The sequence below is a fragment of the Lytechinus variegatus genome, chromosome 18 (genome assembly GCF_018143015.1).
Source record: "Lytechinus variegatus isolate NC3 chromosome 18, Lvar_3.0, whole genome shotgun sequence".
Taxonomy (NCBI): domain Eukaryota; kingdom Metazoa; phylum Echinodermata; class Echinoidea; order Temnopleuroida; family Toxopneustidae; genus Lytechinus; species Lytechinus variegatus.
In genome coordinates, this window is record NC_054757.1 from 12,882,527 (window position 1) to 12,897,828 (window position 15,302).

At 36.7% G+C, this 15,302-nt stretch overlaps 1 protein-coding gene across 1 annotated transcript; it reads right to left on the reverse strand.

Moving 5' to 3' along the window:
• Positions 1–10,076: 10,076 nt before the first annotated feature.
• LOC121431907 (cilia- and flagella-associated protein 299-like) lies at positions 10,077–14,940 on the reverse strand. Its single transcript, XM_041629687.1, has 4 exons — positions 14,751–14,940; positions 12,748–12,878; positions 11,586–11,819; positions 10,077–10,427 (listed from the first exon to the last, which is right to left on the reverse strand). Exons 1-4 carry the CDS (start codon positions 14,856–14,858, stop codon positions 10,199–10,201), a joined length of 702 nt encoding a protein of 233 aa, XP_041485621.1. The 5' UTR covers positions 14,859–14,940; the 3' UTR covers positions 10,077–10,198.
• Positions 14,941–15,302: the final 362 nt, after the last annotated feature.

Below are 15,302 nucleotides of genomic sequence, written 5' to 3' on the forward strand. Positions count from 1 at the left end.
CTCCATAAATGTTATTTCCGCTGCAATAAAAGAGATCAATTTCTTTGCGAAACTCACGCGAAGTTTTTGGTACAGATATAATAATCGAGCAATTAATAATTTCTGGTGAGGTGTTAAGAACATTTCATTTTGATTTATTGCATGGCCTATCGTCACCCCGACTATCAAGGGGGAAGTGTCACATGGGATCAGGAATTGGAACGATAATGTTCTATTGCCTTCACCATGTTCACAAAGAGGGTTATTTTTCAGCAATATTGGGTCATTGGAGCAGAATAAAGGAAGCTCATTAAACACATGTATTGTAAAGAGAGAAAGAGGACACGGGGGACGGAAAGGTAAATTTTAGTCAGGATCTAGAAATTAATGTCGGACTTGATGAAAATATGAGGTTCTACATGCATTTAGCCATGTCATGTTATTTGATTTAAAAAAGAGCACATTTGATATTATCGTTACGTAAGATTTTATATTTTATCCATTTAAATGTTCATGTTGCTAATGAGCGCTGCAGACAGTAGGCCCTTAATTAAGATCTGTATGTATCTTGAAAGTTCAGTTTTCAGGGCTTGGAAATCCGCAATTTTGCAATAAATTACCTTTCATCAACAACAAAACTGTCCATATCTCTGTGGTGGCATTATTGATAATCATTATCAATTAATTTATGAACTAAGAGGAGAAAATGACGTGAAAGATTTACGTCTTCGGAAAATGGTCAACTAGAAAAGCTGATAATAGCCCCTATTCTTATTGAATAAATAATATGGTGATGCATTTCAAGAATGAGATCGGGGCGGGGAGACTTTACGGGTTTGAGAGAAAACGAGGGGTTGCGCTAGAAGGGAGGGGGTCAAGATGCGGCCACGCCTTATGTTTTTAACCCTGAAAAAGGGGGAAATTAGCAATAAAAAGGGGGACAAAAGGGGAAAAATCTTAGTTGTGTGACATTGATTTGTTCAAGATGGATTTAATCACATTTCGTCGTCGTCTAACCCCAATCCACTGTGCTTATGCAATGAATAACAATAAAATACTATACCTATATTAAGAATATAAAAAATTACTTTATTTATACTATGAAAAAGGGTGACTGATCAAGGTAGTGCATGGCTGAAAGTGGGGGTACCAATGATTAATCACCAGAAGCTGGCTCAAATTACGGTGAACACCTTAGTGAGAACACGGCGTTGAACGATGTCAAACTTTCAAAGAAAATGATATCATACTTCACATCTTTTTCTAATACTGTACATACATTCCCTGCCCGACGCGATTTCGTTCTTTCATTTCCCCCTCGATGCTAACAGTATGGGCGCAGCTCGGACGAGGTCGGGAAAGTCACGTCGTTGAAAGCAAGCTTTATTTTATTCTAACAACTCGTCAAATAAACCATCACACCCGCTTAGAAAAAAAAATGACGTGTTGCCCACAGGAGAAATACGTTGTGACCCACATTTTCGACTTTGATTGAATTATTCGCACATTTTATGCGACAGGTATTGAAGTAATTTGGCGAAGGCGTTATTGAGCCAATTTATTGGAGGTAAATACTCAGTTGTTGAAATATTGATATCGTCTTGATCAATATCGCGATCTCTTAAGAATAGACTAAGAATGAGTGTGTGTCCCGAATGATTAACAATCAATGATCTTTGCTGTCAGGACTTTAAAGGGATTAAAAATTTGAAGATAATATTGGGATGGAAATCTGGGCTGGTCAGGGATAAAAATGCTATCAGAAGTTTAGAAAATGACAATGAAGGCATATCTATTGAACCCACCAGAGGCTTAATGAGCGGACATTTTTGAGGGGGCTAGATACATGTATGGCGTATCGGGCAAACTTTATAAAAAGTTGCGAGCGAGCAAAAATTTCATTTTTTTTCTAAAAATCCAATTTAATGTTAGATTTTTACATAACATTCAGAAAATATCATATTTCACCCTCCTTTCTTTCCTATTCTTTCTTTCTTTTTTTTTTGTCTTGGTCGTGATTTTTTTTTTTTTGGGGGGGAAGTACCCCCAGCCCTCCATCTGTACGCCACTGAAACTCACCACAAGAAAAATTCAAAAATAGAAAAGTAGTATTAACACAAAAAAGAATAAAACAAAGAAAGAAAAATTACCAGACATTTAAAAGGAAATATAATGATAAATATAAAAAATAAAGTAGAAAAAAAAATTCCTGACAAAGGCTTTGAAAAGATTTGTATGTTACATAAATACACTTTGTCCAAATGTTGTCCATATTTGGGCAATTCCAATTGCCGTTTGTAAGGTGTGAGTCCTCTATTGATGAAAGTATATTCAGTAATCGTCAGATATTGCGCGTCATATCAACTTAATGAATATTATTTTGTAGAGTGATTTAGACTGTAGAACGTAAACAAAATATCAAAATATGCTCGTGAAATTTAGAAGGAAAAGAATTTGATACTTTTCCATCGCAGAGCGTTGTTATTGACATACACGTGGAATATACATAGAATCAACAGTCGAAAACCTCATAAATAGATATTTAGATATTCAATAACAAATTGTCAACCATTCTTTAATTCGGCTTCAGGTCAGTTTCACGTTCATTTCCATTATCATTAGAGCAATTATTTTTCGAAATGCAGGCAAACATTATGAATACAGATGTATCCAAATCGGTTTCAAATAATCTTGATTATGGCAATAGTATTTTCCAATTTATATTTGTTTTCAATGAATAACTGCCTAATGTTTGATTAGATTGTTTACCAATGGCAGAAAAAATATCAGTGTAGTAGCAAACTTTCAATAATAATACTGTAAGAGTCATAAAGTGCACTACAAGGAATTAGATATAGAGATGACATCATTATGATAAAGCTGCACTGACATTGACGCACTCATGACGTCATAATGAATGGATGGTTAAGAAAGGCACTTATGATCATGAAAACGTAGGTCAGTATTTTTTTGTTTATTGTTGTTACATCATAAACCCATCCTCTATTTATCCCTCTCCCAATTTCTCACTGTCTCCATATTTTTATTCTTTCCCTTTGTAAATTTTAATAACCTTCTTTCGTCTCTTTGCTTACCCCACTTTCTCCTTGATAAATAAATACAGGCCTGATCCCTCTTTCTAATGGTGTTTCTAAATTAGTATGAAAAGTAAAATAGGTGAAGTAGATATCACTGTGGTACATACATATTGCAAAGGTGAGCTAAGACGTTAGAATAAACTGATAAACGTACTTTTCTAAAAACATCCCATCGTGTTTTCTCTCTCTCTCTTCTCTCTAGATTCCAAAATCTGTCCTTAATTTGTGTCTGTCTCATTTCTACACTGTAAAAACTGTGGTGTTAAAACTGACACCAATTGGTGTTAATAGAGGACCACACCCTGAGGTGTTAAAATTATAGAGATTGAACATAACACCAAAGAGTGTAAATGTAACAACCAAAGGTGTTGTAATAACACCTATAGGTGTAAAACTAACACCACCAATTTAACACCGGTGTAAAATAACTGGTGTGGTCCTCTATGTACACCGGTTAACACCACAGTTTTTGCTGTGTATAAACGAACCAACACGTTGTCATTACCCCCAAGAGTTGGCAATTTAAATAATAGTTCCTACATTTTTTTCTTACACATCATTCCCAACATAAGCCTAAACATGTCAGATGTAAAATAAGCCATGTCAAACCTAACACAACGTGAAGATGATGAAGGCGGAAGTATATAGGAGTCTACTCCAACACATCAAGACTTCCAACATCTCGTCACCATGACAACGGAGTAGCATGCTATTTCTCCAACAGCCTGCATCACATGCATCGGCACCGCAGAACGAATGCTCGGGCATGTCGGGCGAGCCATTGCCTCAGTAATCACCCCCTATGCGCGTACGATCCAGGCGAACTATTAAACCCCGGTATTAAACACTTCATGAAGCTCCATGGTCGTAACATTATTTTAGTTCTAACATTGAAACCTTTTAAAACATGCATGACGTAAATGAGATCCATCAAGGTCATGACGTTGAAAGCAGAGTCCAGGTAAAGCAGTTTGGATGTGCCCATATTATTGGGCACATGAAGTATTCCGATTAAGTAAACAAGAATGAAAGAAAACCTTGGAAAGAGGCAACAGATCATCTTCTCGTATCAATGTGTCTATCTATGTATATTTGAAATGTTGCGTCGAAAATTAATCTAAACACGAATCAGGAATGATGCATATGTCAATCAGGAGCATTCATCGAGGAATTAGTTTCAAACTTTATCACAAGATCAAGTTGGATTCTAACACAAAATTCATGCGATTGGTTTTACTATGCATGTTTTAATTGACAAAATATTTTGAATTCATCCACGTAAATTCATGATTAAGAATCTGCCAAAACGAATATACCTCTCGGATATTCATCGTGTATTGACTACATTACCAGCATAGAATTTTTTAAACTTAAAAACTATCCATATAGTGACGTAATTACAAATGTTCGATAACTTAATACCCCCATGGGTCCTTCCCTAGCATGTCATTGGTGTGTTGGCACACGCTTATTACCCTAAATGGTTTGTGAAAAGGTAACTTTGTTGAAATATATCCATACATTTCAATTAATTATTTACGAGAGCATTTTTTATGGGATATTGGAATAATTACAAATGAAGAGATAGACATGATAGAAGAGGAAAGTATTGAACATCCTCAGCTCAAACCCCATAAAAAGCGAATTAGACCTAAACAATTACCAAAAAAAGTCCCAAACTAATAAGCCTACCCCACCAAGAACAATTGTTTCTTATAGGTAGTCGAATAAAATGTAGGGCCCTTCTCGCCCATCCGGTCGTTTCGTTTGCTCTTTCGCTCTTTACCTCTATCCCTCCTCTCGCTCTATCCTCCTGATTGTCTTTTTCGAACTGTTCGATACATGTACTATGAACATACTGGGAGTGGGGCAGGGGCCCGCGGAAGCGGGGGGGGGGCTGAGGGAGGCTTCAGCCCCCCACCTTTGTAAAAAGCCGTGTACAAAAACGTAAAAATAACCATATGATTATGATTTTTTGCATGGTCAGCTCCCCCCCCCCTTGTGGCTTAGCCAACACCCCTCCACTTTGAAAACTGTTCCGCGGCCCCTGTGGGGTGAAATTAATTTGTTTTTCATACCGCTCTCAGCCTTGTGTAGTTCAGCACCGGATAATTTGCAATAGCATATCAAAACATTATGTCCGGAGCTTGCTGGGTTTAAATGAAGGTATGTGATTGTTTAATATGTTGCGATTTATTCATGTCAACCTGTCCACGTATACAGATGTAAGACCTCTGCTGTGTGTAAATTTCCTCATATGTTTTCCCGCCAACTGTGAGGAGGAAATTATTTAACATTTGCTGTCTACACCTGCCTAAACAAGTACTTTGACATTAGCGGTGTAGTGCGCCAAATCATCAGGGGTAGTACATGGCATACAGAGAAATGTCCTTTCGATGCGAATGTACAAAGCGAGCGAGCTAAAGATTACCGGCAAAGGAGTAAAATCTAATTTTGTGACACATTTTCAAGTGATAGTTTCAGATTTTATAATAAATTTCCCTTTCAACTTCATTTCTTTTCTTTCTTCTTTCCTTATTTTGTCTGTCGTAAACTTTTTTTTTGGGGGGGGGGTGGTGAGCAAATACCCTAAGCCCAACCCCATAATGTACGCCAGAGATTGCACACGACGAAAGTGAGCGAATCCCTAAGACTGGCATAAATCTAAAATGAAAGTTTTCCAAAAAAATAGATGTATGTCATTTTATCGTGTTTTCTTGTAGGCGCTTTGATCTAAAAGAACATCACAGCGCTACAGCGATATAATTTATCTACTTGGTCAAATTTCAATGAGATTTGATACTTTGAAGATCATCGTTTCTTTGTTTCAAGAAATTTATATGAATCCTGGATCTAGAAAACCCAACACGAGACAATGATCATGATGATATGTCAGATATAAATCCTCGTCCTAGATATTCTGTATAACCAACCCACGCAACGATTTCCAGGTAAAATTATCTTCTTGGATAGCTGACGTTTAATCCTTCTGCATTTAAGGATTTCAAGTTAAAAACGAATTTCATGATTTCGCATTGTCTTATCCAAATTATAAAAGCAAGTGGGGGTATGAGGTGATGACAGAAAGGTGTCAGCGAAAACAAAAATGACCACCTTTCTCGACTGGCCTCTTCGGAATGTGTATACTTTCATTTTCAATTTTCAAATATAACTGCATGGTTTTCGAGGATAATTTCCGTAATGGAACACTATCTTATGAACATAATATGATAGAAGTTAAGGACACAGATGCTTCTATACTATTAGTATTCCTTTTTGAAAATTCGTGAAATTTTTCGTCACGGAGGGGAATGCGAGGGGAGTACTGCTGTACTGATTTAAATTTTCAAAGGAAGGGGGGGGGTCGTCTCCTGTGTTACATTCTTACTACACTGTAAACAAATATTTGATGAATTTCAACCAGCACGAGGGTAATTATGTATGCAACCGATTTGGGGCAGTATTTTACCCAATGCGGGTAGCATATATTCCAGTAAGGTAAACAAAAAAGAAATAAGCAGCAATTACTTTAGAATGGGCAAAATTTTCTTCACATTGGATGAATAAACATGCCCAAAAGAAATGCCCAATGTTGGCTTGACACAGAACTACCCCACCGAGCATTTTTACTCATTATATTTTTAGAGTGTAGAATTCTTCTGCTATTACTACTGATAGGCTTAACAAACCAATCCCACCGCTCCCATTAATTCATCCAATAATCTTTTTTATTCTTTCAGATGTATTTCCCCTCACTCGGCATGTTCAGTATCAGAATTGAGTTCGCAGACAGTTCAGACAGGGACAGAAAATTTTGCATCTTTCAGCTTGAAAAATGAACCTATATGCCAAGAATATGTTCATTCATTCGTTTTGCTCATGGCACAGTCTTGTCAACTAAAATAACAAATGTGAATCCAAGGTATCTCAAACAATACCAATCTAATACGGGTTAATAGAGATTACGTTTATGGGTTCTTTCGAGCCCCTAAGGATAGAAATAGAGGCGTTAAAGGTGGAATCACATCTTGAAATCATATTTATATCGACAATTAGAAGAAATAACATAAGCATATTAATGTTTTGACAAAAATTCATCAAAATACAATAGAATTACACAACGTCATTTTTTTATTATTTATTTGCTTATTTATTTATTCATTTCTTTATTTATTATTATTAGTTTTTTTTTGGGGGGGGTTGGGGGTGTTTTTTTAATTGGCACATTAAAAAAATGAAATGTTTTACCTCTAAACACGGGAGAATTGACATAATGAGTCCAAAATTTTGAAATTGCACGAAGCTGCTCATATGTTGCTCTCAATGCTCATATCGTTACTAACAATGACGATGATGACGATGACGATAATGACAAAAATGACAGCATGAGAATATCACTGATAAAAATAGTAATAATGATGATTATACATGTAGAGCTAAAATGATAATTACTGGTATATTAATGATTACACTAAGTTTATCAGAATGATAATCATATCACCCTTTTTACCATTTTTAATGAAGAAGGGAAACACTAATTAAATCAAGCAAATTGCCATTAAACGATTATTCGATGCTTCACTTGTGTTGTCCTAAACTCGAATGAAATTTTAATAATGATTTTTTTTTGCATTTTTTCCTTTTCCCCCTTTAACATGTTTAATGTACCAAACAATGAGCGTGCACTTCTCCCTGCGAAGGAGTTGTCACTGACCATGACCCCGAAATCCTAAGAACCAAAGTCTTTTTTTTTGGGGGGGGGGGGTAGGTTCCACTTGTCACAGTCAGCGAGATGAAATATGTCTATAATCATCTCCCAAAGGACATGAATTAGGACATCACTCTCGTGAAATGAGCCCAGGGCGACAGGAAGGTTTTTGATTATTTAATGATCTTGTTATTTGGGGTTTCAAACAGTGTATTCTGTTACAAGTATCATCCAAGCCAAACTTGTGAACTTCTGTGATGACAAGGGCAGGCAGGGTTATTGTTATCATGATTATTTTTAGGGGGTTATAGAAAAAGAAATGCACAAAGAGAGGGAGAGAGCGGGAAGGGGCCAAAGAGACAGAGAGGGGCGGAGAGAGAAAGAAGAAGAAAAAGAAGAAGAGGGAGAAGATGAAGAAGAGGGAGAATAGGAAGAAGATAAAGAAGAAGAGGAGGAAGAAAAAGAAGCGAGTATTAATTGCACCTTTTACGAGGACCCCCCCCCCCATCCAACGTAATAATATTTCAATATCTAAAGATGTATTATTAAGTATGTGACCGAACGCATTTGTATTTCTCATTTATCAATTTGATACGAAAAGTGGCCATGATTTTTCTTTTATAAGGGGGGGGGGGGGTCTGATACATGCAAACAAACGCATTTTCTCGTCTGAAAAATTCATACTGTTTTCATACCAAGGTGGCGCTATTACAATCTGCTATGCTGAGTATATTCATACTCTGGTGCTCCTTGTACATGCATGAAAGTGGATTGGTCTTTTTTTTATTCTTGGTCTGTCTGTCTCTCTCTCTCTCTCTCTCATGCCCCCACCTCTTTCTCCCTTTTCTCCAATCCTCTCTCCCTCCATCTCATTCCTGTCATATGCACAGCATAATGACCAAACTTCAGATCATTTGCTCTATTTGTTTAAATGACCCATTTTTGCCCCATGGATCTCTTTCCTTCTAAGAAAAAGAGAATGCATCACTTATGTCTATTTTGAATTTAATTAATGATATCTAGGTAATATAGTTTATATACAATATCTTACAAATCACAATATACACGTTACAAATCATCCAAAACAAGCAAAATCTGAAACACATTTACTATCCATTTAAATATAAAAGTTTGAAGCCCCCCCCCCCCTAATATTTTGATAAAAGGGTTAAAGAAAATTGTCTTCCTTCATCGTTACAAGATATTTTTAGGATAAAGATGGCCTGAAATACCTTGTAATCCCCCTCCATATACTTTTGAACATTTGTTTAATCTAGTCTATAAATCCCTTATCCTTTTGTCTGGAGTACACCTCCCCCTCAGATGATAAATGGTAGATGGGGGAGGGGGTTCTCAAGTTATTTGACAGGCATCAAAACATCAGTGAGGATTCATCAGAGGATGTGCATTTCAAACAAAGTGTATTTTGATTTAACAGAAGCATATAATGAGCTATAAATATTATTTAAGTCTTGGGACTGATCTTGAACATTATCACAGGGTGGGTGTTTCATAAAGCTGTTCGTAAGATAAGAGCGACTGGTGATCTTTTCTTTTGGTAAATGGTATACACCATAGGTGATGGTTAAGCGCGTAAGAAAGAATCATCAGTCGTTCTTAAAGTCGCTCTTAACTTACGAACAGCTTTATGAAACGGCCCCCAGGTCCAAATTCAGGTTGTGGATTCAAATACAAATAGCCAGACATTTCAATATATCATTATATAAAGTGTTTACAAATATCAGAATTAAAATGCATAAATATACAACAAATATACACTTGTTATTTATAAAAGTGTTTTTCTTTTGCAATGGTAACAAATATGACTTAAATTCACTTTGTATATTAAAGTATGAAAATGGTAGAGCCAGTTCAAGGATATTAATCAAGGGAATGCACATTACTACATTAAAAATAAAATGAAGTGCATTTAACAGGGATACCACTTGAAATAAAACAAAAAGTCGGAAAATCGTCAGAATGAGCCATTATATGCACAAACAGTGTTTTCTATTGCTGAAAACAAATTTGCAGAGCCTGAAAAGCAGCACCCTTGATTAAGTCTATTGGGGTTTGGAGAAAATGTTACCGACTCATAATGCTTATGAATCCTTAGTATTCTTAATAAGAATTTCTCATCATTCACTTTGTATTAATGTATGGGAGGGATGGGGCTTGTGATTTATATAGAATGATAATGAGAGAATGATATTCATTAGAATACATTTGATTAAGTAGAATATATACTCCCAGATTTTCAGAGGTTCTTCTATTCCCATTTTTTTCAACTCATTCAGCTATAAATTTCTCCTTCAAATTCATAGTTGAATGAAGGTATCATGACAGAGAATTGTGTCCAATACACAAGTATGAGAGTTTATACAGTTCTTTAAAATCATAAAGTTGTCAATTCCTATGTCTTTCTTCTTGTGATATGATCATAGATGACAACCTGGATATACTGCGGACAATCGACAGGAGTCCTTGTTGAGTTGTCACCTGGAGAGGGCGCTTTAGGGTCCACATTCAGGATCTTGCGATCACGCTTATTCTTGAAGAGCAGTCCGGTCGCATTCTCAGCGATGACTTGGTAGTTTGGAGTCGGGTTCGAAGTAGACGTCTGTGTCTCCCAATTGTAGAAACTGTAGGCAAAAATATAAGGGTGACTTTTATTAAAAGGAGAATGAAACCCTTAGAACAATTGCACTCGTGTGAAAGCTGAAAAGTCAAAGAATAAGATAAATGATTTTTTCAGAAAAATGGACAAACAATATGAGACACTGACAATGCGACCAAGATGTGTGATGTGACACATTAACAGCTCCCCCTTTTGGACACTAAAAACTTACCCCAAAACATCTCCTTTGGCTTAATCTAATAACAAAAACTCACCATTCACAAAGATACTACAAGGGGAAGATCGGATAGTACATAGACCGCGTAATGAAACACTCAGGAAGAGCGCCCTACAGCGTTGAGTAAGTAATGACCTTTTTTTACCTTTGCGTATTGCGATCTGGTTGTGTACAAAACATATGAGAGAAATGGTAAAGGGGTGAAGGAATAGACGATTTTTACATCTTAAATTTTGTTTATTCAATTTCCCTCCCCCCTCAAATTTGAGATGAATATATTTCAAAAAAAAATCTTGGTAATAAAATGTGGAATTATTCCCATGTGCCACCCTTAAGCCCTCTCCAAACTCCCCTCTCTCATTTTCCCCATATGTTTTATACACAGTCCCGTGCCGATATGCGAAGGATTACTTACTCAACGCTGTTGGGCGACCTTCCCCACAAGCATTTGAGCGTTTCAAAAAAATCGTCGAAGTGTCCAATCTTCCCCTTGTAGTATCTTTGCCATTCACCACATATTTTGTGAAACCAGTAGGACATTGTCCAAATCTGATCTACGGGGGAGCACTTCATGAAAGGACCTGTCAGATGTTTTAACCAACAAGTCCTGTTTTATTTTTTCTGACAGTTACCATAGTAACAGAGCATCTCAGCCAATCAAAATCAAATAAAGTTGTCAGATCTGACAACTTGTTGGATGACTATCGTAACTATGATTTTTGTACGTAGAAATTTGCAATGTTTCATGGCTTGTATATCCGTATTGATGTACAAGAGTAAATGTTGGAAATGGAAATTTGAAATGATTAATGTTGATGCGCTCCCCTAATGGACTTAATAAAAGAGAGTTTCAGTGAAATATCTACAAAAGTAATGGGAAAGTTGATAAGGCATGAGTAACTGCATGAGCAGCTTCAAGAAACACCATCTTTTGGGAATACATACCTCAAATCAGACGGTCTTGGGAGGAGCCTCTTCCTCCCGCTGAAGTAAGGCTCAAAGTCCTCTGTCTTTAGGCGATGTGCATAGTCGATGTACCCGGAGATCTCCTGCCCTCTGGAGTTCTTGTCTCGTATGAAGATGATGGAGGTCATCTTGCCGCTCCTGTTGGCTTCCTCTCGCTGTGCAAGGGCCTTCAGGAAAGGGTTCTTCAGATCTTTTCCAGAACTGGCGAGGGTCCTAATAATTTATAAAACATTGATGGGTGATTTTTAGAAGTGGTCATTCTGAATCTTGTTTGTAAACAAACATAGTAGCAATGGCTATAACCCCTCTCTGAGGGACATGGCCATAAGGATTTATGCAATACTAACAGAACTTTTGCATTTACTTTTTAACTCAACTAAATTGAATTACCAGATCATTCATTACAACTACACAAATAAATGAAAACCAATGCTTCCTGAAACTGAGCAATCATAATTTTGGGAATCTGTTTTTGACTTTCTAACTTTCTGATTGACAGTGAGTGCAAGGCCTACATCTTTGCTTTACACTTCTGTTCTCTGGTGCAAGTGGCGTCCAAATTCTTACATTCTCAAATTAATTATTTTTTCTATAAACCTTGGAGCGTCGTGGCCCAGTGGATCAGTCTCCGGACTTTGAAAGAGATGGTCGTGGGTTCAAGTCCCAGCCATAGCGTACTTTCCTCAAGCAAGAAATTCATGCACGGTGTGCTGCACTCGACCCAGGTGAGGTAAATGGGTACTGACAGGAAGTAATTCCTCAAAAAGCTGTGTGCACCTGAATAGGTAGCCTAGCTTAGCCGGGTAACAATAATAGTAGGGCCCGCTGGGAGAATAGTTTTCGGAACTGAAGTGGCTACCCTGGGTAAGCATACCGTTACTATTATTATAACCTTGAACCTCTTCAAGATTCAAGGTTCTATTGAAGTATAATTATTTAATATGGCACCCTATCATAATTTCACACAAAAATAAAATGTGCATTTAAGTCCTGCCAACATGTTATCTCATGTGTCTTGATCATGAGCATGTGAATAATGAAGAGAAGCAATACCTCTCACACAACAAGTAGTTCAAGAGTGACTTAGTTTAAGTCACTCTCAAGTCTTTTTGAAACTGTCCGCTTATCATTTATGACTTACTTTTGTTGGCTTCTTTTTGACAATCTACTGGCTTCTGCGGCTTGTTTCCTGGCTTCAAACTCCTCTCTCTTAAGGACTTCTCCACTTCCTCTGTATCCAAGTTCAACAAGCTGCCTTGCAAGCTCTTCATCCTAGTGGATTGAAATAGATCAATAAATTCACTAGAAATATATGAGAGTGATAAGTATCCCTGCCTTAATAACACAACAGCCTTGGATGAGAAACATATATATACATGTACTGTAGTGTAAATGAAAGTATCAAGTTCCCTGATTTATTGCCTTAATGTACAGTTCTTACTTGTCTTAAATCCCTATGCAAAAGACATCAATTTTTTAAAAGTAATTCAATATTAACAATTTTTTTGAAATTTTTAATCATTAAGCAAAATAGATGAACTGATTTAATAGAGCAAGCAATCACCAATTTTCCTCAAGGCAAAAGGCATTTTAAAATTGCAATGTTTTGTTTTAAATACAAACTTTAAAATGACAGTAGACTTCTACATAAATAGATCTGTACTTCATCAGAAGAAGGGGATCTAGATCTATTTTAGGGTCTAGATCTACATGCTCAAAGTTTTTTTTTTTACTTAGATCTACATGTATGAAGGTAACACTTAAAAATGACAAGCATAGCAGCCAGAATTAAAATGAACAGAATTTCAGAAGACATGTAGCAAAATGAAAGCTAAAATAAAATAAAAATACCACTTTGCATAATAATGCCACTTGACTTGCTAGGAATTCTAAAAAAACGTTTATCAAGTACGAGATCTAGGTCAATTCTAGACTGATAAATCCCCTGTTTCGGAGGAGTTTTTCAACATTTACTGATTTTTTTTTTTTGGCCTCCTCCTACACAAACTGATGACGGCCATTGGGCTTGTAATGGTGGAGCAAACTACAACGTCATCGGTCTATTGACAGAGGGGATGCCGAGGAGCCAGACGAAGTCTCAGCGGAGCATATCCTTGACAGAATCCGGTCTAATGTTTGGTATACTGTATAGAAATAGATCTAGAGTCTAGGCCTATTCCTACATTACAACAAAACATCAGACTCTCAGGTTAGTTCCAAGTTGACCAAAAGCTTCGGTCTCTGTTGGTTGTTCCGCTGAACTCCATTGGCTCCACTTACCAATTACAGAGACCAAAGTTTTAACTCGATCTGTACAGGGACTCAATGGCCATATGTTTATGTATTAAATTTGGAAAAACCAGGGAAGTGGGAGTTGTGCGTCAGCCGAAGTCAGTCACTGTTTTTCCCCTTTTAAGGTTATTTTTTCCCCGTTTTGGTGCATTTCTGGCCAAAACGGAATAATAATCTTCATTTTGGTCCACTTCTTTTGATAAATTTCCATGAAATAAAGACAAAAATCATTGAGGCCCGTCGGGGGATATTGCATTTTTAACCCCTTAAAGCGGCTGCATGATCACTAACCCATAGAGCTCCGGCCCGCAAAGCTGGGCCGGAGCTCCCTGGGTTACTCGATCACGAGCCATCTGTGCAGAGATGCCAAGTTCAAAGACCAGCAATGCGTGAGATTTTCTGAGAATCTGAGTGAGATCACAGACATTGTGTACAATGTATATGGGGATAGGCTGTGATAGTTGTGTGAGACAGAGATTTGAGGGGATGAACAAGAGTCCAAAATGCGTGAGCCTCACGCATAATGTGTGAGACTTGGTAGCTCTGTCTGTGTAATATGAGAAATTTTTTAAAAATCAAAAAGGACAAAATGTTTTAAAAAAACTCCTCTGCAAGCGCAAGCTGTCTAAGTTCCAAGATGAAAATATAATATTAAAAAATCACCATGTATGTAGCTCTCCTAACAAGAAATAACAGGAACGAACAGAAGACGGAAGTAATTATGCAAGTCACTATTCTACTTTCATCAATTCATACCAATTACCATTTCATAAGTTTTTCCAAAACATTACACAAAAACCGATATGTGGGACGCGTGTAAAATAAACACCAGGCACTAACACTCGTACTCACCTCTAAATAATACAAATCTAAGGAAGATATTTGAGAATCTAGGAAATCTTCATAAGTATTGAACTCAGTTACTATGTTGTCACTTCCAGATGTTATTTCTTCCTCCATATTATAAGTAAAAGTTATGTCTTTTTACTACAGAAATCGTGACTTATCGTCAACTTCGTGGGTGTTGTTACGTATCACGCCGTCTACTTAGAAAAGAATCCGCAGTCAGAAAATCATTAATGTAGTTCCTAAAATTGACTATGAAAAGGCGTGAAATTTGATATTTAAATAAAATATAAATATCTTGACGGATGTGAAAAGGGATCATACTATGGAAATCTGATTTTGACGGATTAATTTGATTTAGTAATATGTCTAGTCGTAACGATGAGCTGAATTTAATGGTTGCTAGGCAACGCATAACGATAAGTGAAATCAGCGAATGAAATTGTCCTACAAAGTTAGTGCTTTGTAAATGATATTTTATAATAAATCATCTAAGTATTACTTCAATTACTTCAAAGGGATCTTGACTACACTGTCAATATGATTTTAAAATTTGAT

Bases quoted from the DNA above. Each gene is read 5' to 3' on its own strand.
- LOC121431907 (XM_041629687.1), bottom strand. From the start codon at position 14,858: ATGGAGGAAGAAATAACATCTGGAAGTGACAACATAGTAACTGAGTTC. The intron at 11,820-12,747 runs GTAAGTCATAAA...ATAAATTATTAG, and splicing joins TCAAAAAGAAGCCAACAAAA to GACCCTCGCCAGTTCTGGAA. The intron at 10,428-11,585 runs GTATGTATTCCC...TTTTGCCTACAG, and splicing joins CCAAGACCGTCTGATTTGAG to TTTCTACAATTGGGAGACAC.